The 24,659-nt window shown below is 39.1% G+C and overlaps 1 protein-coding gene, 1 non-coding gene and 1 pseudogene across 2 annotated transcripts; all 3 read left to right on the plus strand.

The window, feature by feature from the left end:
• On the plus strand, nt 158–15,411 carry LOC105166000 (annotated as a pseudogene).
• On the plus strand, nt 17,393–17,465 carry TRNAA-AGC. Its single transcript has one exon. It is a non-coding gene; the product is annotated as a tRNA-Ala (tRNA).
• LOC105165970 lies at nt 18,947–24,361 on the plus strand. The gene is made up of 2 exons (XM_011085134.2): nt 18,947–20,137; nt 23,138–24,361. Exons 1-2 carry the CDS (start codon nt 19,070–19,072, stop codon nt 24,227–24,229), a joined length of 2,160 nt encoding a protein of 719 aa, XP_011083436.2. The 5' UTR covers nt 18,947–19,069; the 3' UTR covers nt 24,230–24,361.

A 24,659-nucleotide genomic window follows, 5' to 3' on the forward strand; every position in this document is an offset into this window, starting at 1 on the left:
TTTCGGCCTCAACATATATCCCGGGTCGACTTTCAGTGTAGACCGTAACCGAAATTAGTTGACACGTGGCGAAATTGGACAGGTCAGTGATGACGTTTCAAATGCCCCTTACCTCATCAATGGCGTATCCATCATCACTCACACTCCTCATCTATATATACATCACTGCACTCCACTCATTTCCATCCATTCTCCTCACAATCCATACACAAATACTTATATAATTTCAATACAGATCCTGAACAAATAACAGCTTTCTCCAATGGCTGAATCAGTCAAGGCATTCGGTTGGGCCGCCAGAGACTCCTCCGGAGTTCTCTCTCCTTTCGATTTCTCAAGACGCTCCACCGCCGACCGCGACGTCCAGTTCAAAGTATTGTACTGCGGCATCTGTCATTCCGATCTTCACGGCATCAAGAATGAATGGGGCTTCACCAATTACCCCATGGTGCCTGGCCACGAAATCGTCGGAGTGGTAACTGAAGTCGGGTCCAAGGTCCAGAAGTTTCGTGTCGGGGACAAAGTCGGCGTGGGATGTTTGGTGAACTCCTGCCGAAAATGCGATCAGTGCGCCAACAATCTCGAGAATTATTGCCCCAAACCGATTTTCACTTACAACACCGTTCTGCCCAACGGCACTGTCACTTACGGCGGTTACTCAGACATCATGGTGGTCGATGAGGATTTCGTTATCCGCTGGCCCGAGAATTTCCCTCTGGATAAGGGAGCTCCGTTGCTCTGCGCAGGGATAACCACTTACAGCCCGTTGAAATACTACGGGCTCGACAAACCGGGCCTCCATATCGGTGTTGTAGGGCTTGGCGGGCTTGGCCACGTAGCTGTTAAATTCGCTAAGGCCTTTGGATCAAAGGTAACGGTGATTAGCACCTCCGTTGGTAAGAAAAAGGAAGCTCTCGAAGCCCTCGGTGCCGACGTATTTGTGGTAAGCCGCGAGCAGGGGGAACTGAAGGCGGCGGCTGGGAGTTTAGACGGAATTATCGATACTGTTTCTGCACAACATCCAATCGAGCCATTGTTAAGCTTGTTGAAACCGCATGGGAAGATGATCATGGTGGGGGCGCCGGAGAAGCCGCTTCAGCTTCCGGTGTTTTCCATAATTATGGCGCGGAAGACAGTGGCGGGGAGCATGATCGGCGGGCTGAAAGAAACACAGGAGATGATTGATTTTGCAGCGAAGCACAACATACTGCCTGATGTGGAGATAATCTCAATGGATTATGTGAACACAGCGATAGAACGGCTTGCGAAAGCCGATGTCAAGTACCGGTTCGTGATTGATATTGGGCAAACACTGAAGAAAGCCGAGTGAATGTTTGAACCCGGCTTGTTTGGAGAATGAATTCGGATATGTGTGGTTGGGAAAGAGAGAAACTTGGGTTGAGATATGTGGGGGTTGTGTTCGTTTGGTGCTGTTATGATTCCTGGATTTGGTACAATTATAGTAATCGGATTTCCGTTTTTGCCTCCGCCGACATTTATTAGTATAATATTACTGTTTTGATTTCAATTCCAAGTTCCAACTTTCAAATCATTTGACAGACACCATATATACTTTTTCGTCTTCCTTGTAAGTTTACAGGAATATTAAGTAATAATTTTGTGCACTAATCTATCTATATATATATATCAGAATGATCTTTGATTGCAATTAAGTTAATTTTGACTAAACAAACCTAATATAATTTAAATTAGAAAATTATTTTATATTTGTCTAAACAAATATATATTTCAAAATTTTACTATAAAGATTAGTACTGTTTAAATTTTCTTCATGATTGTTTGCCCTTTTGCATGTTTATGTAACTTTTGCTATTACATAATACTGTATTTTTTATTTAATGTAAAATTATTTTTTTATTACCTTTCGTATTTTAAGGGTGTAAATGTAACTACGTATATAGCACCAGGGATAACACTTGAATCTACTATCAAGTGCGATATTCTTTACTTGTTCAAAAAGTTTTATGTTTTAAAATTTTAGTATTTGCTCTAATTATTAATGCCTCAGAAATTATATCAACTTTTTTGAATATCTATTTTTAAATTATTTTATCCCTTCATGTCCCATTGATTTGCTTGGCATATTTTTAACATATCTCATCATAATCCACAGATATAATTGATACTATTATGGAGCATATATTCTGATAATATTGATGTAAAACTGTAATTGTGTCTGTATACATACGGTAGATTGTGTTGGACTATTGAACTATCATTTTATTAAATATTTTACTTTTTTTTATTAAAGTTGAATATCTTAGTCATACATAATGAATAATGTAAGTTGGGGGAACAGACCCCTCACAGTCTGCTAGTTTACAGACCATTTCACAAAGGGAAGAATAGGAGGCAAGGGATAGGAAGCAAGTTCAACACCCATGGGACCCATGTCCATCTACTCACATTCAGCTTTTTTCTTACACATACATCCTATATGTCATTCAACATAAAAACAAGTTTGTTTTTATGTGATTAATTAACAAACCATAATTGAGTTATTTTATAAACACTTGAACATGTCATATGATTCAAAGTCAATACCCAAAAGGTAACGAGTCGTGCAAAGGTTATCAAATAAGCCAAAAAGGAGTCTTGAAAATGGCTATCTCGGACAGAGCAGGAGGTTCCTTTTCAATTTTCTATGAATAAATTTCTATCTCAACCCTTTGAATTAAGATTAGTCAGTTCTACCCCCCAAGAAACTGGACATAATCCCTATGTTTGGTTTTGTGTTTTGGCCCATTTTAGAGATGGGCCAAAACACAAACACTATGTTTGGTTTCATTTTTAACTTGTTTTGATGTGTTTTGTGGAGATAGAGAGAGAAAAATAAAAATAAATGAATATATGTTAGAGATAGTGTGTATGTTTGGATTTGTTTTTGGAGATAATATAAAATAAGTATGATATGTTTGATGTTTTTTAGTAGGAGACAAAAACTACTGTTCATTGTCAAATCATATTTCTTATATATATATATTTATATATATGTATGAGTATGTATATAATCTTTTTAGTGGTAGGGCCTATAATTAGTGTAAACTTATTTTGACAAAAAATAAATGAAGTACTGTTGCAAAACATTTCAAAACACCACCAAAACTTCCAAAACAAATCAAGGCAAACATTGTCCATGTTTTAGCCCATCTCGAAAATGAAGTAAAATTGAAACCAAACATTATGAAAACTTTGTTTGGTTTTGTGTCTCCACACCTTCACTAGGTGTGAAGTAAATTTTGGTTTTTTTTTTTTTTTTTTCTCTTTCTTCTCTCTTTCTTATTTTTGGATTTCTTCTCTCTCTCTCTCCTTTCTTTTCTGTCAGCTTTTTCTCTTTGTTTTCTTTCTTCTTTCTTCTTTCTCCTCTCTCCTTTTTTTAATTGTTTTTTTTGAATTATTTGTATTATATGTATTATATATTATTTAATATATAATATATGTGAAATATAATTAATAATTACTACTAAAAATAATTATTAATTTATGAAACTATTGATATAAAGATATTTACTATCAATGCTACTTGGTCAAAATATTTAAAATTTTTCTATCTAACGGAAAATTTATAGAAGTTGCATATACTACTGATAATATATCAGTATTATATACCTAATTCGTATTTTTGTTACTTCAATTATCTATTAAAATTTATCAGTTTATATATAAAAGTCTAATGAATATATTTTCAACATGTTATATAGTGCATTTAACGCTTGATTACAATTTTTTTCAATTTAGACCATTTAAATCTTTTGTACTCATAATTTTTCCTATTTCAATGAAATGTTTGAGAAATTTGAAAATTGAGGACAATATACCAATAATACATACTTAATTCTAAATTTTGTATTTAAATTTTATATATTATGTTTTTTCATTCCAAAGATAAAGTCTAACAAAATCATTTTGGAGACAATACTACAATGTATTTAATTATGTATTAAAATTAGAATTGTTATTTAAAATACAAAAAGAAATGCCTCAATAAAAAAAATTACTTAACATAAATATATATATTATATTTCACTAACAAACAAAATAATATATACATACACATATATATTACTAAATATATATATTAAAAGACATGATTTGACAATGAACAGTAACTCCTGTCTCCCAAATCCCAACATCAAACCTACACCACTTATTTTATAATAGTTTATATTATATCAAAACACAAATCCAAACATACCATCTATCTCAAAACACATACTTACTCATCTCTATTTTTCTCTCTCTATCTCCAAAACACAAAAACAAAAACACCCAAAACATTAATCCAAACATAATGAATAATTTTTTATCATCCGGCTCCAGCAAGACTCAAAAGAACCAAATCAATCCATAAAAAATCTATGTGTTGGTTATATCTACATATATACGAATAATTCAATCTAAAAAAAAATTTATTTTCTTAAAGTAGTCTTTTCGTTGTACTCGACCAGACAGTCAATACCCTAGTTATTTTCAGTTCATTGTTAGTGCAGAAGCCAACTAATAATGGCAGGGGAATGGGCCGCCAGAGACCCGTCCGGGGTTCTCTCTCCTTTCGACTTCTCCAGACGCCCCACCGGCAACCGCGACGTCCAGTTCAAGGTATTGTACTGCGGCATCTGTCATTCCGATCACACGCTGTCAAGAACCATTGGGGCTTCTCCACTTACCTGATGCTACCCGGCCACGAGGTCGTCGGAGTCGTAACTGAAGTCGGGCGCAAGGTCTAGAAATTTTGGGTCGGGGACAAAGTTGGGGTGGGATGTATGGTGGACTCCTGCCGAAAATGCGATCAGTGCGCTAACAATCTCGAGAATTACTGCCCCCAACCGGTTACCATTTACAACTCCGTTCTGCCCGACGGCACCTCCACTTACGGCGGTTACTCCGACATCATGGTGGCCGACGAGGACTTCGTTATCCGCTGGCCGGAAAATTTGCCTATGGATAAAGCAGCTCCGTTGCTCTACGCAGGGATCACCACGTACAGCTCGTTGAGATACTATGGGCTCGACAAACCGGGCCTCCACAGCGGCGTTGTCGGGCTGGGCCACGTGACTGTTAAGTTCGCTAAGGCCTTCGGATCAAAAGTAACGGTGATTAGCACCTCCGTTGGTAAGAAAAAGGAAGCCCTCGAAAGCCTCGGTGCGGACACATTTCTGATTAGTCGCGGGAGGCGGAAATGCAGGCGGCGGCTGGTACTTTGGACGGGATTATTGACACAGTTTCTGCACATCACGCAATCGAGCCATTATTAAGCTTGTTGAAGCCGCACGGGAAGCTGATCATATTAGGGGGGCCGGAGAAGCCTCTTGAGCTGTCGATGTTTTCCCTAATTATGGGGCGGAAGATGGTGGGAGGAAGTGATCCGCCTCGATCACGTTTGACCTTGATCAACGACCACGACCACCCACGTCACCGAGTTGGACCTGTTATCTGGAAATAAAACACAAGGCTAGTCGGGATCGTCCCGACGACGACGCTCCGATGTCTAAGTCAGGTGTTGAGATCGAAAGGAATATTCAACGATCTAAAATATAAGTGTAGGTGAACAGTGTACCTTCTCTCAGGGTGGACTTAGGGTATTTATAGGCGCCTGAAGATGGGTCCCTCCTAGGGGACAGGTGTCAACTTCAGGCATGTCCATGCAATGACTCAGCTATTTCTCCCTTGGACACCTGTCCGATGGATAATACGGGTCGGACTCGGGTCTATGGGGCCCGATTTGAGGCGTCATCAAGCCACAATGTGCCACATGCGATCTTGCGATCTTACCTGGCGACCTTCTTGATGCCTTTTTTCTTCCTCGACCTGCGATCTCCAGTGCGACCTATATGCAAAGTCATGTTTTGTTCATTATTTCCTTGCGACATCCTCATCAGAATTCCCCCACTTCTTTCAAATGTAATTTATTACACTGGAAAGAAGTATATCTTGCCCAATTTAGATCGAAAGAAAATCCTTGTAAGGTCGCGTGTTTGATGCAATTTGATGGTCAAGGGTTGGACCTTTGCACGCGTGCTGTCACTCAAGATCATTAATCGAAGGGCCGTGCTGCAATAAGCTGAAACGTTGCATTTAATGAACTGCCACGTGTTGTCCATCCGACCGACGTCACGATCCTCGAGGCCCCACCTGTCACCCATCCGCCGGTTTCCGCTGGGCGCGTCTTTCCACACAGTGGTCTATATATACTCCCTTCCTTTAAAATCCGCCTGCTCCATTGCTTCGTCCTCGAGATCGTTGCCAGAATCCCAACGACCTGCTTCCTCGACCTCAACAAGGTACCATGTCTTCCATTAACTCGAGCTTTTCCTTTTCTATTTCTGCGACTTCTCCTTTGCATGAACTCGAGGGTCCCTCTATAGCTAGATCTAGGTCTAGATCTAGGTCGCAGTCTAGATCGAACCCCTCTAATAACCCATCTGATGACGAGACCCCTAGGTATGTTAGGTACCAACAATCTTTAGATAACAGTCCTTGGATTGGTATTGTTAGTAAAGTGAAGCAATCCATTTCCCAAATAAAGGAAAAATACTTCATTCCACACGATTTTGAGGTCTTGATCCCCAGATCATTTGATCGCATGCATACCCCTCCTGTAGGTTTTTGTACTCTGTCCATCGGCCATTTCGAGGCTGGTTTTCGATTACCTCTAGCTCCCCCTGTAGCTCGCATACTCAAGGGATTAAGGTTAAATCCCATGCAACTGTCTCCCAATTCCATTAGTCACATTGTACTTTTTGTCATAATAATGCGAGCTTTCGATCTCGACCCCAGCTTTGATAATTTTTGGTCGATTTATTCTTTCACTACCTCCACTAGGTCGACCAATAGAGGTTTCTTCTACCTCACTTTCCGTAGACAATGTAGGTATCTAGAGCCCCTTAAATCTAATACTGGTCCGTGGAAGGATCGCTTCATCTTCGTTCGACCTCCCCCTAGTCAACAGTGGCCTTTTACTCTCAAGTGGTCTGCAGAAAAGCCCGAACCAGTTACTGAAGGAGAGGGTTTAGATGGGGATTTGATTAATAGTCTCACTTCTAACCCTTTTTTCCCAAAAAAGTTGCTGACCGAAGAGGTCTTCTGTCTTGCGCGCCTGTCCCGTGCTTCTGTACCCATCACATGGTCACTAGGTGATTCTCTATCTTCTCTCCTGATTCCCTTTTGTTTTTTTATTTGCTAACTTTTTGAGGTCGTCATTTTGCAGAGAATAAAGTCATGCTGGGTCGTTTGACTAAGCGTGCTCGAGCTCGCCAGGAACGAGCTACCGGTGAAGTCCAACCTACTCCCCCACAAGATCAAGCTCCAGGTCGCACAACTCCTCAGCGACCTGATTCGGACACCTCGGCTACTCCTACGGCCGACTTGCGAAGACCTAAGACCCCGGTTGACATCGGCAGTGAGGAAGTCCAGGCTCACGACCTTCCTCCCCCAGTTCGAGGTGCTTCCCCTAGCATCGAGATGGTTGGCTCGTTGGTCGAGGGAGGAGCTGCAGGTCCCAGCCGCCCCCGAAAGCGTAAGCATAGGTCGCCCTCTAAATCCAAGCCTGGGGGGCCACATATTCACAGGTGATCTGAGGAGGAGTTCGCAGCTGCTCGAGCCGCGGAGGATGAAAATTTGAAGTCTCTGAAGGAGGTCGAAGAGTGGGAGTTATCTGCTTTTGCCGCTCACCGCACTGACTCTCAAAAATCTGCTGAACTGACTGGGGCTCGGCTGGCACCTCACTGGAAGGTCTCGGATCACAGCACCATCTTGAACAGTGAAGCTGGGCAGGAATCTTACGAGATCTACAGGCACACTAGTCTGTCCCGCGACCAAGCTGCACTCCTGTCCTATCCTTATCCTCGGCTAGAGCAGCATGGTGCCCACGCCTTGGCACAGGTAACTGTTTTGACCTCTGCATCCACTCTGATTTCCTCTAACACTATGTATCGTCATTGCAGGCTAGCGCTTTCATGCGATCGTTGTCCTTAAAATGTACCGTTCAACGTAAGCGCCGCTTGGAGGCCCAGGAGAAATACCGAGAAATTCGGAATGACTGCCGGGCGAAAGAGAAAGAATGGGCGGAGGAACGTCAGCGCCTTGAAGAGGCAAAGGCTCGTCTCGAGGCGGAGGTCGCTGAAGCCCATGGTGCTGAGGTCGCTAGAGCACGCGAGGAAGGTCAGATGTCGGGCTTTTCTGCTGGGCAAGAGGCTGGTCTTATCCAAGGTTGCATTGAAGGACGTGAAGATTTCTTGAACTCTGCCGAGTTTGCTGATCGAGTTCGCAGTGCTAGGTTGGGAGGAGCTCGGGATTTCTTGAAGACCCCAGTTTTTTATACTGCGGTCGAGATCAAGGCGAGCATCTACATGACAGGGTTTTAACAAATGCAAGGCTCAAGCAAATAATTTGAAGGCATTTGTTGAAGGGTTCGATCAGAGCAAGCTTAACCCTTTTATGGATGAGAACTTCCAGCCCTACCCTGAAGAGCCATCTCCTCAAATCGAAGGCTCTGCAAATACTTGAGAATTTTTGTATAGGTACAAAGTTAGAGAAACAATTATGTTTTGACTATACACTGATGACTTGGAATTTTTGCTGTGTTTATCAACTTTTGACAATTCAGTGTATGACAACTTTCTTAATTATTCGAAGACTATGTGAATGGTTGCCCTTGAATATTTGCGTTAGACGACAATGAAATATCATTTAAGCCATGAAGATTTTAAAATATGTGCGACCGTACGAACTCAAGAATTGTGATGCTTACTGGTCTTGCGATCCTCTCTAGACCAAATGATCAGACCTTGTGATCGTGCAGATTCTACGATCTTTCTCAGATCGAATGATCTTTTTCAGATCTAGTGGTCTTTTGCAGATTCTACGATCTTTCTCAGATCGATCTTTTTCAGATCTTGTGATCTTTTGCAGATTCTACGATCTTTCTCAGACCGAATGATCTTTTTCAGATCTTGTGATCTTTCTCAGATTCCACAATTAATATGAGCAAACGCTAAATTGAAGTGAGACAGATAGCAGAAAAGGAACATGGTGATATTATGTGCCAATGATCTTTTTCAGATACAATATACATGAGCTTTCATCAACCTCGAGCTCGACCTTTCTTAGGTACAAAAAACGATCTTTATTACATGACCTTTCATAGGTTCATAATTACGCATAAAATTTCTTCAAATTTTGAACATTCCATGGTCGCGGTAAATCTCGAACTTCCAGATCTTGTAAGCGATAAGTGCCCCTTCGTTTGATCTCCGTAACTTTATAGGGTCCTTCCCATCCTGGGTCAAGCTTTCCCACATGCTTTGATACCTCCACTTTCTTCAGCACGAGGTCTCCAACTTGAAAATGTCTGAGCCTCAGTCTTTTGTTGTAACTTTTCATCATTAAGCTCTTATGATGTAGCATCTTGGCATACGCGATCTTCCTTTTCTCTTCGATCACTTCCAAATCCAAGCAGCGCTCCTCGCGATTAGTTGCAGGATAAGTACATAGTAACTCGATGTGATTCCTCGCCTATCTCTGCAGGAATAAGAGCTTCAGTACCAAATACAAGGCAAAAGGGAGTTTCACCTGTGGAGGATCTAGGTGTAGTTCGATATGCCCACAAGACTCCGGGTAATTCATCCAACCATGATCCTTTTGAACTTAATCTTGTTTTCAAATGCTGAAGGATGGTCCTGTTAACGACCTCGACCTGTCCATTCGACTGTGGATGCCCTACTGCGGTGAAGTGTTGCTGAATTTTTAACTCCTTACACCAACTTGTGATCCTTCTTTCCTTGGAATTGAGTGCCATTGTCCGAGATCAAGATTCTGGGGACCCCAAACCGACATGTGATGTTTTTCCATATAAATTCGATCATATTGCCCTCCGTTACCTTAGTTACAGCCTCCGCTTCTACCCATTTAGAAAAATACTCCACAGCTACTACAATGAATTTTTTCTGAGATCGCGCGGTGGGGAAAGGTCCTAAGATGTCTATCCCCCATTGATCAAAGGGACAAGCGATCTTAACTGGTTCCATTTGGGTCGCTGGTGCATGGATTTGTGCTGCAAACTTTTGACAAGCCTCGCATTTTTTGACCAATTCTCTTATGTCTTTTACCAGTGTTGGCCAAAAATATCCTTGCCTGATAACTTTTTGCGCTAATGACCTTCCCCCAGAGTGATTTCCACAACTTCCTTCATGAATTTCTCTCATCACGTATTCGGCTTTTTCCGGAACAAGGCATTTCAACAGTGGTCCTTCTATGGTCCTTTTATATAATTGTTCGTTAACCAACGTGAAGTGAGCGGCTCTCGCTTTCACTCTCCGTGCAGCAATGGGATCAGTCGGTAAAATCTCCCCTTTCAAATATTGGACAATTTCGTCCTTCCACGACGGCTTCTCGCTCGCTGTACTAATATGAACACTTTCGGCAACCGCGGATGTCTGTGATCTTGCGATCTTTTATTCCTGATAGAGTAGCCCCGAACTTCGACAATGAATCGGCTCTGTCATTTTCATATCTCGGGATCTGATGCACCTGGCACCGGTTGAATTCGGACATTATGGACTTTGCTTTGGTATGGTAGAGTATCATGCGCTCTTCTTTGGTCTCATAAGTCCCCTCTATTTGCAATGCAACAAGTTGTGAATCAGTGAAGACTTTTAAATCTCTTGCACCTGCTTCCAGCGACAACTCTAATCCCATAATAAGAGCTTCATATTCAGCCTCATTATTAGTGACCTGAAAAGATAATCGTGCAGCGACCTCGATCTCCACATTTCCTGGGCCTTGTATTAATATTCCAATTCCTCTGTTTCCTGCATTAGAGGATCCATCCACGTGTAACATCTATTTGTTCAACTCCGGCTCAGTTTCAGGCTCGCCCACGAGCTCGATCATAAAGTCTGCTAATACTTGTCCTTTCAATGCCGTACGAGCTTGGTATTCTATGTCAAATTCCCCCAGTTCTACTGCCCACTTCACAAGCCTACCCGAGGCTTCAGGTCGCGCTAATACATTATGGAGCGGATGATTGGTTAGGACAATAATGCGATGACCCTGGAAATAAGGTCGCAGTTTGCGGGCTGTTACAATAAGTGCAAGTGCAAGCTTCTCAATTTGCGCATACCTTTTCTCCGCTCCCTATAACATTCTGCTTTCGTAATATATCGGACTTTGCACTCCTCCTTCTTCTCTAACCAAAGCCGAACTAACTGCACTCTCCGAGACTGCTAAGTATACGTATAACACCTCATTCTCCTTCGGGTTTGCTAGCAACGGTGGTGAGCGTAGGTATGTTTTCAAGTCTTGAAACGCTTGTTCGCACTCCTCCGTCCACTCAAAATTCTTGGTTTTTCTCAACACTTTAAAGAAAGGTAGATTTCTATCTGATGACTTGGAAATAAAACGGGTGAGAGAAGCGAGCTTACCAGTAAGTTTTTGGACTTCTTTGATGTTGGTTGGCGACTTCAGCTTTAGTATTGCTTCTATCTTTTCAGGATTCATCTCGATTCCACGTTCGCTGACTAAATAGCCCAGAAATTTTCCACCAGCCACTCCGAAGGTGCATTTCATCGGATTCAGCTTCATTCTGAATTTCCTGAGGGTCGCAAAAGTTTGTTCAAGGTAAACTACATGATCTTCCGACCTCGAACTCTTCACCAACATATCGTCAACATAGACCTCCATGGTTTTCCCGATTTGATCTTTGAACATCCGATTCACTAAACGTTGATACGTGGCCCCTGCGTTCTTTAGCCCAAAGGGCATCACCTTATAGCAATATATTCCTGTTTCTGTTACAAATGAAGTTTTATTCTGATCTTCTTCTGCCATGAAAATCTGATGGTATCCTTGGTAAGCGTCCATCATGGAAAATAGTTCATACCCTGCAGTTGAATCCACTAATGCATCAATTCGAGGAAGTGGGTATGGATCCTTCAAGCATGCTTTGTTCAAATCCGTGAAGTCGATGCAAACTCTCCATTTTCCTCCTGGTTTAGGGACTACCACAACATTAGATAGCCAATCCGTGTATTGGACTTCTGTAATATACCCAGCATTCAATAGGCGATCCACTTCTTCTCTGATCACTTGATTTTTTTCCGTGCTGAAATTCCTCTTCTTCTGCTGCACAGGTCGCATGGTAGGGTCTACGTTTAATCTGTGAACAATTACTTCCGGTGCCACACCTATAAAATCCGACGAGCTCCATGCAAAGATGTCAGCATTTTTCCTTAGCAACGATATCATCATGGTTTCTAGTTGCTCACCCAAGTGCGACCCTATCCTGGTAGTTTTAGAGGGAGCTCCCTGGATCACCTCTACAACCTTATGAGTTTCAGCCGGCCGAATTCTTTCGATCTTCTCGTCAGATATTTGGCCTCCCCCTTCGATCACATCTAATTTCTTCCTTTTATCCGTGCCTTCACCCTTTTTCAGGGATAAATTATAACATTTACGCGCTTCCTCGGGATCGCAAATCACCTCACTTATTCCTCCTCTGGTTGGAAATTTTATTTTCAGATGCTATGTAGACACTATAGCTCGGAATGCATTCAGCCCAGGTCTTCCAAGGATTACATTATATGCAAAGGGTGTGTCTACAACTAAGAATTTGATCATCAACGTTTTCCTTCGAGGGTCCTCTCCCATAGACACGGGTAAATCAAGGGTTCCTAATGGGACAATCTCAGTACCACCAAATCCAACTAATGGGGTTCTCACCGATTCTAACTTCGTATTTTCTAACCCCATTTTGACAAGAACATCCCAAAGGATGATATCTGCTGAACTTCCATTATCAATCAGAACTTTCCGGACAATAAAATTGGCTATGTCGAGTTTGATCACCATGGGATCATTTTGCGACCTAACTCCTCCTGCCACATCTTTGTCCCCGAACGTGATCTCCTCATCTGACTCAATATTCGCGATCAACTGATCATGCTGAACATTTCTATTCTGCCGCTTTCTCGACCTTCTTGAATCTCCCCCTTCGGGTCCTCCTGCGATGGTATAAATGATGCCTTTTACAGGCGAATTTCCTCCCAAATTAGCTTCTTTCACCACTCCCTTCCTTTATCCTGCCTTCTATCGGGGCTTCTGGACCGGCTTCTGCGAGCAACAGTTTCCTCCGCCCGATATTTCATTACTAGCTCTTTAAAATACCCTTGTCTTATTAGCCTTTCAATCTCATCTTTCAGTTGATAACACTCCTTTGTGTCATGCCCACGTTCACGATGAAATTTACAGTACTTGCCCGAAAATTTCTTAGCAGGTGTAAATCTGGTATGGCGTGGCCATTTCAACATGCCTGACTTCTCTACGGTCAGCAGTGCTTTGGTCTTTGTGGTGTTCAGCGGCGTGTATCGGTGGTATTTTGGTCGATAGGTAAGGTCGCGAACGCGATCAGTATTTTGCTTCGCATCTTTTCCAGGTTCACGGTCGCGGGTCCTTCCAGCACCTAACCACTCCCCGTCTTAACATGCCTGACTTCTCTACGGTCAGCAGTGCTTTGGTCTTTGTGGTGTTCAGCGGCGTGTATCGGTGGTATTTTGGTCGATAGGTAAGGTCGCGAACGCGATCAGTATTTTGCTTCGCATCTTTTCCAGGTTCACGGTCGCGGGTCCTTCCAGCACCTAACCACTCCCCGTCTTTCATCGCATTCATTTCTTCCTCATTAATATATTTTTGAGCTAAGCGCATCAACTGTTCAACATTGGTTGGCGGGTCTCTTGCTAGAGCTGAAGCGAATGGCCCTTTTTTCAACCCATGGATGAGGATACTTACCATCATATCAATCCTTAAGTCTTGGACCTCCAGAGTTTCATTATTGAATCTGCCCATAAAGTTTTTCAAAGTCTCATTCTCTTTTTGTCTGATGGTAAATAGATAGGTCGCCGACCTCTTCTGCTTTCTTTTACTCGCAAAATGGAAGATGAATTTCTGCACCAGCTGTTCGTGAGACTCAATACTACCCGGTGGCAAGCTCATGAACCACTCTTGTGCCTTCCCCATTAAGGTAGTTACAAACAGTTTTGCTTTAATAGGGTCCGATTATCCGTAAAGATTCATCACCAAATCAAATGCGGACACATGTTCTTGCGGGTCCTTTAAACCGTCATATTTCGGTAAGTCTGGCATTTTAAAGGTCGTACTTACAATTTCCCTCAGAATTCTATTACAGAATGGCGAGTGTTTGTTCTGAGTTACCAGTTCTCCTTTTCGTTTCAACTCATCAATATGTTTTCCCAGCAGATGAATCTGTCTGCCGACGCTATCAACATCCGCTCTCGAGATCGCAGGTTCTCGTTTCCGCCATCCACCTAGCAAACTTGACCCTACTTCAGAAGGGGCCACCATGCGTCCCCTCTTAGGGGCTCTTCTGCTCATCCCTTCAGAAATTCGTTCGGTCTCCTTTTCCCGTATCATTCTCCGTTGGGCATTTTCATTTTCAGCAGGTTGTGTTCTTTTTTCATATGCCAAAATGGCATTCTTACTAGCTTCTTCCATCATTCGTTGCAGTTCTCCTTGTGTCAATTGGACTATTCTTTCATTCCCCCCTCTCGGGGTCTCCTCGATGGCTCGCCTACCACCTTCCGATCTATCCATGTTTTGGGTTTTATGTTTTATCTCCAAAATCGTTCCCACAGACGGCGCCAAACTGATCCGCCTCGATCACGTTTGACCTTGATCAACGACCACGACCACCCACGTCACCGAGTTGGACCTGTTATCTGGAAATAAAACACAAGGCTAGTCGGGATCGTCCCGACGACGACGCTCCGATGCCTAAGTCAGGTGTTGAGATCGAAAGGAATATTCAGCGATCTAAAATATAAGTGTAGGTGAACAGTGTACCTTCTCTCAGGGTGGACTTAGGGTATTTATAGGCGTCTGAAGATGGGTCCCTCCTAGGGGACAGGTGTCAACTTCAGGCATGTCCATGCAATGACTCAGCTATTTCTCCCTTGGACACCTGTCCGATGGATAATACGGGTCGGACTCGGGTCTATGGGGCCCGATTTGAGACGTCATCAAGTCACAATGTGCCACATGCGATCTTGCGATCTTACCTCGCGACCTTCTTGATGCCTTTTTTCTTCCTCGACCTGCGATCTCCAGTGCGACCTATATGCAAAGTCATGTTTTGTTCATTATTTCCTTGCGACATCCTCATCAGGAAGCATGGTGGGGGGGCTGAAAGAGACGCAGGAGATGATTGATTTTGCGGCGAAGCACAACATATTGCCGGATGTGGAGATGATTTTAATGGATTATGTGAACACAGCGATGGAGCGGCTTGAGAAAGCCGATGTGAAGTACCGGTTCGTGATTGATGTCGGGAAAACACTGAAGCAATCCGAGTGAGTGACGTATGACGAAGCCGGCTTTGTTCTATTGTGCTGTTACTGTTATTGGGTTTATTTAAAAATTAATTTGGTGAACAAAGTGCTGCCGTTCTTTGTTTGTTCTTGTTTGGTGTTGTTACTCTTTTTATCTTCCCCCAAGATTTGTTCTATTATATCTAAATCATATATCCGATTTATTATATTTATTAATTTAAATTTAATTTGAGTTAGAATCGATTCACATAATTGCATGAATTTTATCTACATTTTATTCAATTTAATGTTTATCCTCCGTGTAAATTCCTCGTCTATTTATTTAATAAGTGTTATACTATATTTATATTTGTATTATTTTTACTATATTTTATTTAATTCTTTTTCTTACTCAATTGTATTTATATAATTCACTTAAACTGAGTTTATATTCTTTATTATTATTTTTTAATAAGTAAGATTATTTTATGTTCAGGTGTACCAGTCATTTTATTTATTTTTAGTGTAAATTACAACGACCTCCCCTTTGAGATTTGACATAATTACAGATACATCCTCATTATTTGAAAAATTATCAATACTCTCTAATTTTAACGATTGTCTAACAATTAGCCCAATTCGTTAGGTTCTCATTCATTTTTTATATTAAACTGATCAAAATGCTCATATAAATAAAAAATTAAAAATTTATTTATTTTTAATTTTTAATTTTTTTTATGAACTAAGTAGATTTGTCTTTATAATTTTTAAAACTTTTCATCCACCCGTTCTATATTTTTATAAGTTACAATAAGGCAAAATTGACACTTTCATACATTCATCCAAAAATCACATAATTCAATTAAATATCAAAGGGGTATTTGTAATTTTTCAAACAATAAGGGTGTATTCGTAATTATGAAAAAACTCAGGGGAGATCATTATAATTTACCCTATTTTTACTGTAGCACAGTCTTTTTTTTTTTTATATAAAATAAATTATATAATACAAACATATTTTAAATAATTTTTTAATGACCTTTATTATTATTATTATTTTGTATGTGATGAAAAGAAAAACTAAAATTACTTAAAGAGATTCTATGGTCTATAAAGTAGAAGTTTCAACTTTTGAACCAAATTAAAGCCACCATAAGTTTAGGCACATTCTAGAATTTCTTTTTATAATATATTATCAATATTGTATAGAAAAGAAAATCCTATTTTCACATACAAGCAGTGGTTAATAATATTGCTAACTTATTCTATTTTTAACTATTTATTATTATTTTCTAAAATATGATGGGTTGATTTATATATTTTATTTTTAATTATTTATTATTATTTTCTAAAATATGATGGATTGATTTATATATTTTATTTTTAATTATAATATATTTTAAAATATAAAAAAATATTTATTATATGCACGTTGAGGTAACGTATTATAATGGCCACTATATAAATAATATATATTATAGCAAGAGGGTCTTTTGATGTTCATTATTTATCCTTATGGAACATTACATACACTTTTGCTTGGACTTTTTGTACAGATTTATTTGCAGGTGCTATGCGATCCACGACGTGGTGGGATAACAAAAATCTTTTTGACTTGCCATAATTTCTCTATGACACCTATTCGGGTTTTTTGTTATTGTTGCTCTATTTGTAAGGGAGTAGTACTCCTTATTTATGGTTTTACTAGAAATTTTATGGAGGTAGCTCTCCCTGCTGTAATTATCTTGTGCGTTTTAATATAGAAGGACTGGGGACTCCGAAAAGCTCCCCCACCTCTAGGTGATTTTTGTTAAAAAAAAAAAAAAAGGGTCTTTTGATGTGTATTCATTCTCAGTTCTTACAATTTTCAAAATTTTAAATTATATAGAATATGTTTATTTATTATTGAGCATTGATGGTAATAATTATAGGTGTCTGAAATTGTTAGGACCAATCAACAAACTTCTCCCCACATCGTAAAATCTTCAAACTATTTGCAATTACATACCTTAAGGACTGAATGTATACAAATAGCTGTGAAGTTTATATGAAATGGGGATGTAGCTCAGATGGTAGAGCGCTCGCTTAGCATGCGAGAGGTACGGGGATCGATACCCCGCATCTCCACCATCTTTTTGTGTTATTGTCGTCTGTACTGATGTGATTTCCTTATTTCTACTTGCTCCGTTTGTTTGGGCCTCGGCCCAAAGTGTTGGGTTTTTATATTATCGTGCTGGGTTCCTTTTCTTGCATATAAGTTTTTTCTTTTCTGTTTTTACAAAAATTATAAATAATTAACGCGTTTACTAAGGTTTTAACTGTATGTAATTTGGTTGCTTTCTATTTAAATAAAGGAAGATGAATATAATATTTTAAATATAACATAGATGAAAATGAAATATAATTTTTGCAATGTCAATTGTGCTAGTCAGAACCAAAGCTTTGTAATCAACTCGGATTTATTTGACAAATCAAAACTTGAGAGGAATGAAGTTGACTTTTTGAGACGTGCGAAAGTTGGTCGAAGATTGGATGTAATCTGATACGGACAAAAAATACATTCCATTATGAGATAAAAGAGTTTGTCCGTGATACGATATCGATTCTAGCTGCTCCTAAAAGTCCCACTCCCACACGTACTAATAATTTTATATTTTTGGTCAATTTCTTGCAACAATAGTTGAGCTTACACTCCAGAATTCAAAAACGGAATGCCCAGGACCTTACCAGAAGTAGAAAGAATTAGAACCTATTCATTATACACACACCTAGTTGTGACCGGCACTCTCTTCACTTTTCAGTGCCAGCCTAACTTTAATTAATTGGGCGGCTGGACACGGGATTGGTGGTGTTGGCATTGGATGTCGGAAATTTTAAAATACATTCATAATGTTTGGATTCGTTTTTTAAGTATTTTATTGTGTTTTATGAAAATAGAGAGAAAAAAACAAAGATAAATAAGTGTGAGTTAGACATAGTATGTATGTTTAGATTTATTTTTACAGATAATTTAAAATAAGTATTATATGTTTAATGTTGTGTTTGGAGAGACAAAAATTACTATTCATTGTCAAATCATGTCTTTTTTATATATACTTATGTATATGTATGTTTATATATATGTATGTATTTATACTGAAATAGTTAAAAACACATGAAATTAGATGTTTTTAAATGGTATTAAATATTGAATATGTTTTCACTTGTTTCAAAAACAATTTAGAAATGAAAACATAGTGATTGAATTTGAGTAAATTGATAGTAATTATTTGACAATCCTATTGCATGTGCTGTTAGTCAAAAGTTTTACTTACTTTCTGTTACTAAATAAAATTAATAGAGGAGTGCAGCCTAATAAAATGTTAGTACTGGCCTTCAATATTAGATACATAAATGTTTTCTAATACTTTATTTATGTAAATGAAGGGTAACCATTTCACTGCACTATTCCAATAAAATGCAATGCTCAATATTTTATATTCGATTTTCGGACACCTGTTCATATTTGGGGGCTGGTCTTCAAACCCATTGTTCACATGCGCCGTATGAGAAAGCTCATCGATGATGCTTCACATGTGCTTACTTCATCGCTGCCGTAATCACTGCTCAAATCCCCCTCTTCCTTACATCTATATATACACCAGTAGAACCCAATGTACTCAACAACATACCCAATACCAAACATCCAAGTTCATTGTTAGATTATTGAAAACACACAACAGCTCTGTCAAATGGCAGGATCATCAGTGAAGGCATTCGGGTGGGCTGCCAGAGACCCTTCCGGAGTTCTCTCTCCTTTCGATTTCTCCAGACGCCCCACCCGCGACCACGACGTTCAGTTCAAAGTATTGTACTGCGGCATCTGCCATTCCGATCTTCACGCCATCAAGAACGAATGGGGCTTCTCCACTTACCCGGTCGTACCCGGCCATGAGATCGTCGGAGTGGTAACTGAAGTCGGGTCCAAGGTCCAGAAATTTCAGGTCGGTGACAAAGTTGGGGTGGGATGTCTTGTGGACTCCTGCCGGAAGTGCGATCAGTGCACCAACAATCTCGAGAATTACTGTCCCCAAACGGTTTTGACTTACAACACCATTCTGCCTGACGGCACCGTCACTTACGGTGGTTACTCCGACATCATGGTGGTCGATGAGGATTTCGCTATCCGCTGGCCTGAAAATTTGCCTTTGGATAAGGGAGCTCCCTTGCTCTGCGCAGGGATCACCACTTACAGCCCGTTGAGATACTACGGGCTCGACAAACCGGGCCTCCACATCGGCGTTGTAGGGCTTGGCGGGCTGGGCCACGTAGCTGTGAAGTTCGCTAAGGCCTTTGGAACAAAGGTAACGGTGATTAGCACCTCCGTTGGTAAGAAAAAGGAAGCCCTAGAAGGCCTCGGAGCGGACACATTTCTGGTTAGCCGCGATCCGGCGGAAATGAAGGCGGCGGCTGGGAGTTTAGACGGGATTATCGACACTGTTTCTGCACAACATCCAATCGAGCCATTGTTAAGCTTGTTGAAGCCGCATGGAAAGATGATCATGGTGGGGGCGCCAGAGAAGCCACTTGAGTTGCCGGTGTTTTCCCTAATTATGACACGGAAGATGGTGGCGGGGAGCATGATCGGCGGGCTGAAAGAGACGCAGGAGATGATTGATTTTGCGGCAAAGCACAACATACTGCCTGATGTGGAGATGATTTCAATGGATTACGTGAACACAGCGATGGAGCGGCTGGCGAAAGCCGATGTGAAGTACCGGTTCGTGATTGATATTGGGAAAACACTGAAGAAAGAGGAGTGAGGGTGATTGAAGTGGTGTTGGGTGAGACGCAGCCGGCTCAAGTTGTTCCATCTTTGGACTTTTCTTTGATGCTGTCAATGTTGTTGGATTTCCGGTTTAATTTGCTGAATAAAGTGTTGTGGGATTGCGAAATACATTTTGATTTCTTGGTTGTAAGTTGTAGTTTTGTGGTTTAAGATGTTAATTAATAATGAAAATGGAATTATTTATTTCAAAGTAGTAAGAAAAAGAACAACTTCATGTACAAATTATTAAGCAAAGAGGCTTATGATAATGCCCCACCAATAATGTGATGCTTTAGTTGGAATCTCTAGCTGTCGTCTTTCCAAAACAATTATTTAATATTCCGTCTAACCTATAATACATCTATGCATGCATTTGTATATATTTATATTAAATACTTAAACAAATATACATTAATTAATAAAATCAAAAGCTTGCTAATGAATTAATAAAAATATATAAAATAAATATATATTTATATATATATATATATATATGATAATTATATAAATGAGGTAATTTTAGCTGTTACCCGACAGCCAACGTTCAAATAACACGTCCCATGGAATAAGTTCGTTGGTTCGCTCTCCCAAAACTCCTACTACCACACCACTATTTATAAAGTTCGTTGGTTCGCTCTCCCAAAACTCCTACTACCACACCAATATATATAATTCTATATTTTCACTCAATTTCTTGCCACAATAAATTCACCTATTTTTGCTGCCCAAATCCTCTTCTACTTGTGGGGTGTTTGTAAATATTTAAAATAATATATATATTAATTTATTAATTGAAAATCAGACGAAAAATAAATATTTTGTTTTATATATTTTGCTGTTGAGCTATTTAAATTAAGTTAATTTAAGTTAAAAATTATAAACAACTTTTCCCATCAATTAATTGAAAAAATTATAATATTAAGTTATTTTTTCAAATACTATTTTTTTTTTTTTTTTTGCTTTTAACTTTTGTTTTCAAACGTTCCTAACTTTTACTGTAGCTTAATTTATAATTTTTCTTTTATAATATGAGAGCGTTTGCGAAAATTTCTACTTTTAGAGAAGTAATATTTGTAGAAAAAGTTGAAAGTTGTAGTACAATTAAGAGTGGGTAGTGTTTGTAAAAAAATAAAAAGCATATGAAAACTAAATTGGATAGTGTTTGGTAAAAAATCACTTTTAGAATAACTTAATTAATTAAAATTATTTTGTTCACATGTGTTAAAAAGAAATTATTTTTTGGCTTATTATTTTACTTGTTGTTTGTTACTAATAATTATTTTTTCACAAAAAATAATAAATTTTATTTCAATTAGTATATTCATATTTATTTTGTAAAAGATGTCAGCAAAATGTGTTTAATTTAATAATACTCTTACTAAGTAATATAATTATTTATTCATACACAATAATTAAACTTGCATCATTGTCAAAAATATTATTTTATTAATTAATTAAATAATAATATGCAAATGAAATAATATAATTAGATGATATAGCAAATAAAATATAAAAATTTTAAAATATTAAATATGTAAAAGTGTATATTTGATTATTGTTATTAAATTACTCAAATTATTTAAAAACTTTGATATCTATTTTAAATATATAAAAGAAATTTAAAGTGATAAAGTTGAATATTATTATAATAAGGATAAAGTAGTAAAAAGCAAAGTTGAATTTATTTACAAAAGCCAAAACAATTAGTAGCCAAACTTTGAGCATTTTTTTTTCTTTTTTCCGTTTCAAAAGCAAAAGCTGATATCTTAAACACTCAAAAGTATTTTTTGGAGTCAAAAATTGAAAAATACCTTTTTTGAAGTGCTCGCAAACACTCTCTATGTTTATATCACATAAGCTATTGCAAATACCTTTTAGTTGCAATTCGATTATACCACAATGGTTGCATAACCTCTTTCATTTTTTATTTCAACGGGAAATATGTGTCTTCAATTTTGTATAACTTTTTGTGTGAAACAAAAATATATTTAAATTAATTAATGAGATTAAATTTTATATTGAATCTTGATATCATATAAGTATATATTCAATAAAAATACATATAATAAACAAATTCTTACTTTAATTATTGTTCTAAATTTGAAAAAATAAACAGACAGACAGATTTTACGATATTTCTCGATTGTTCTAAAATCATAGATGAGACCATATCACCCTGCTAAGGACATTCTAGGACTCTCTACTACTACGGACATTGAATTCGAGTAAATTCAAATTATTTATTTGAATAAATATCTTATATTGGTGTAATCATATATATTTGATTTTATTTGATTAAAATTTTTTCTTTGGTATTGTGAAATATTATACTTCCAAATATAATTAATAGAGGAAACATAGAAGTACTCTCACCTTCAATTTAAGATACATGAACGTTTTTCTTGTCTTTTCCAATAAAATACATTTATGATCTATTATCTAAACTATACATTATTATCTAAAATATTTCATTTTTGTTTTTTGAATTATATACTACCATTATTTATTGTTTGACTAAACTAATTAATTGGTTAAGTAAAAAATATAGATATGTACAATTTGTAATTTGTAAGCATTTATTTGTTCATTATCATTCTATCAACTTTGTGGTATATAAGATTAATATATACATATGTATATTTTGATTGTTAATTAATATGTGTTGTCATTCTGTTTATTTAATTTTTCTTCATTCAGACAAATATATGTTTTAGTCAGCAGAATTAGGACACAAATTGACAGCACGAGTCACACGCTAATTGCTGGTTATTTTATATCCTATTTTCCGGGCCTGGTCTCACTCAAAACCGCAACTAAAATCCCTCACACGTGCGTACGAGAAAGCTCAGCGACGACGTTTCGCTTACCTCATCGCTATCGTAATCACTGCTCAATACTTCCGTTCCTTGGATCGATATATATAGCAGTGAGATCAGCCACATATCCAATACCTAAATATTCTGTTTATTTCAGTTCATTGTTAGAATATTGAAAAGAAGCAACATCTTCGTGTGAAATGGCAGGATCCGTTAAGGCATTCGGGTGGGCCGCCAAAGACCCGTCCGGAGTTCTCTCTCCTTTAGATTTTTCCAGACGCCCAACCGGCGACCGCGACGTGCAGATCAAGGTACTCTACTGCGGCATCTGCCATGGGGACCTTCACGCCGTCAAGAACGACTTTGGCTTCTCCACGTACCCGGTTTTACCCGGCCACGAGATCACCGGAGTGGTAACTGAAGTCGGGTCGAAGGTCCAGAAATTCCGGGCCGGAGACAAAGTAGGGGTGGGAACTATTGTGGACTCCTGTCGGAAGTGCGATCAGTGCGCCAACAATCTCGAGAATTACTGTCCCAAGGCGGTTTTGACTTACGGCTCTGTGCTGCCCGACGGCACCTCCACTTATGGCGGTTACTCCGACATAATTGTAGTCGATGAGGATTTCGTAATCCGCTGGCCTGAAAGTTTGCCTATGGATAAGGGAGCTCCGTTGCTCTGTGCAGGGACCACCAATTACAGCCCGTTGAGATACTACGGACTTGACAAACCGGGCCTCCACATCGGCGTTGCAGGGCTTGGCGGGCTGGGCCATGTCGCTGTTAAATTCATTAAGGCCTTTGGATCAAAGGTAACGGTGATTAGCACCTCCGTTGGTAAGAAAAAGGAAGCCCTCGAAATCCTCGGTGCGGACGCATTTGTGGTTAGCCGGGAGCCCGCGGAAATGCAGGCAGCGGCTGGGACATTAGACGGGATTATCGACACTGTTGCTGCGCATCATCCAATCGCGCCATTGTTAAGCTTGTTGAAGCCGCATGGGAAGTTGATCAGCGTGGGGGCTGTGGCTAAGCCGCTAGAGCTGCCGGTGTTTTCCCTAATTATGGGGCGGAAGATGGTGGGAGGAAGCATGGTGGGGGGGCTGAAAGAGACGCAGGAGATGATTGATTTTGCGGCGAAGCACAACATATTGCCGGATGTGGAGATGATTTCAATGGATTATGTGAACACAGCGATGGAGCGGCTTGAGAAAGCGGATGTGAAGTACCGGTTCGTGATTGATGTCGGGAAAACACTGAAGCAATCCGAGTGAGTGACGTATGACGAAATATGTTGTTGTAACCTACGGCTTTGTTTGTTGCTGTTACTGTTCTTGGACTTGTGCTTTTGGTGAATAAAAATGTCTGTCGTAAGTTTGGAGTGTTGTTAATACAAGTGTTAGTTTGCTTAAACAACAATTTTGTTTATTAAAATCTTAATAATGCAATCGTTTGAACATAGGAAAAATTTTAATTCAAATCATGTGATTAATATATAATTTAAAAAAAAATAAAATTACATAAAAGTATTTTATATTTGTCATGTAGTAAATTTGATACAACAAAACTTAATTGAAGTTAGAATTTTTGTTGAAAGTATAAAGGAAAAAGAAGAATGCTCATGAATGCTGTAGAAATTATTGAAGGAAAGAGGGTGATGATAGTGCGAGCAGAGCAATAATTCTGTTGCCAAATCATAGTCCG

This window comes from Sesamum indicum, linkage group LG7 (assembly GCF_000512975.1).
Source record: "Sesamum indicum cultivar Zhongzhi No. 13 linkage group LG7, S_indicum_v1.0, whole genome shotgun sequence".
NCBI lineage: Eukaryota > Viridiplantae > Streptophyta > Magnoliopsida > Lamiales > Pedaliaceae > Sesamum > Sesamum indicum.

Bases quoted from the DNA above. Each gene is read 5' to 3' on its own strand.
- LOC105165970 (XM_011085134.2), top strand. From the start codon at position 19,070: ATGGCAGGATCATCAGTGAAGGCATTCGGGTGGGCTGCCAGAGACCCT. The intron at 20,138-23,137 runs TGAGGGTGATTG...TTAGAATATTGA, and splicing joins AAACACTGAAGAAAGAGGAG to AAAGAAGCAACATCTTCGTG.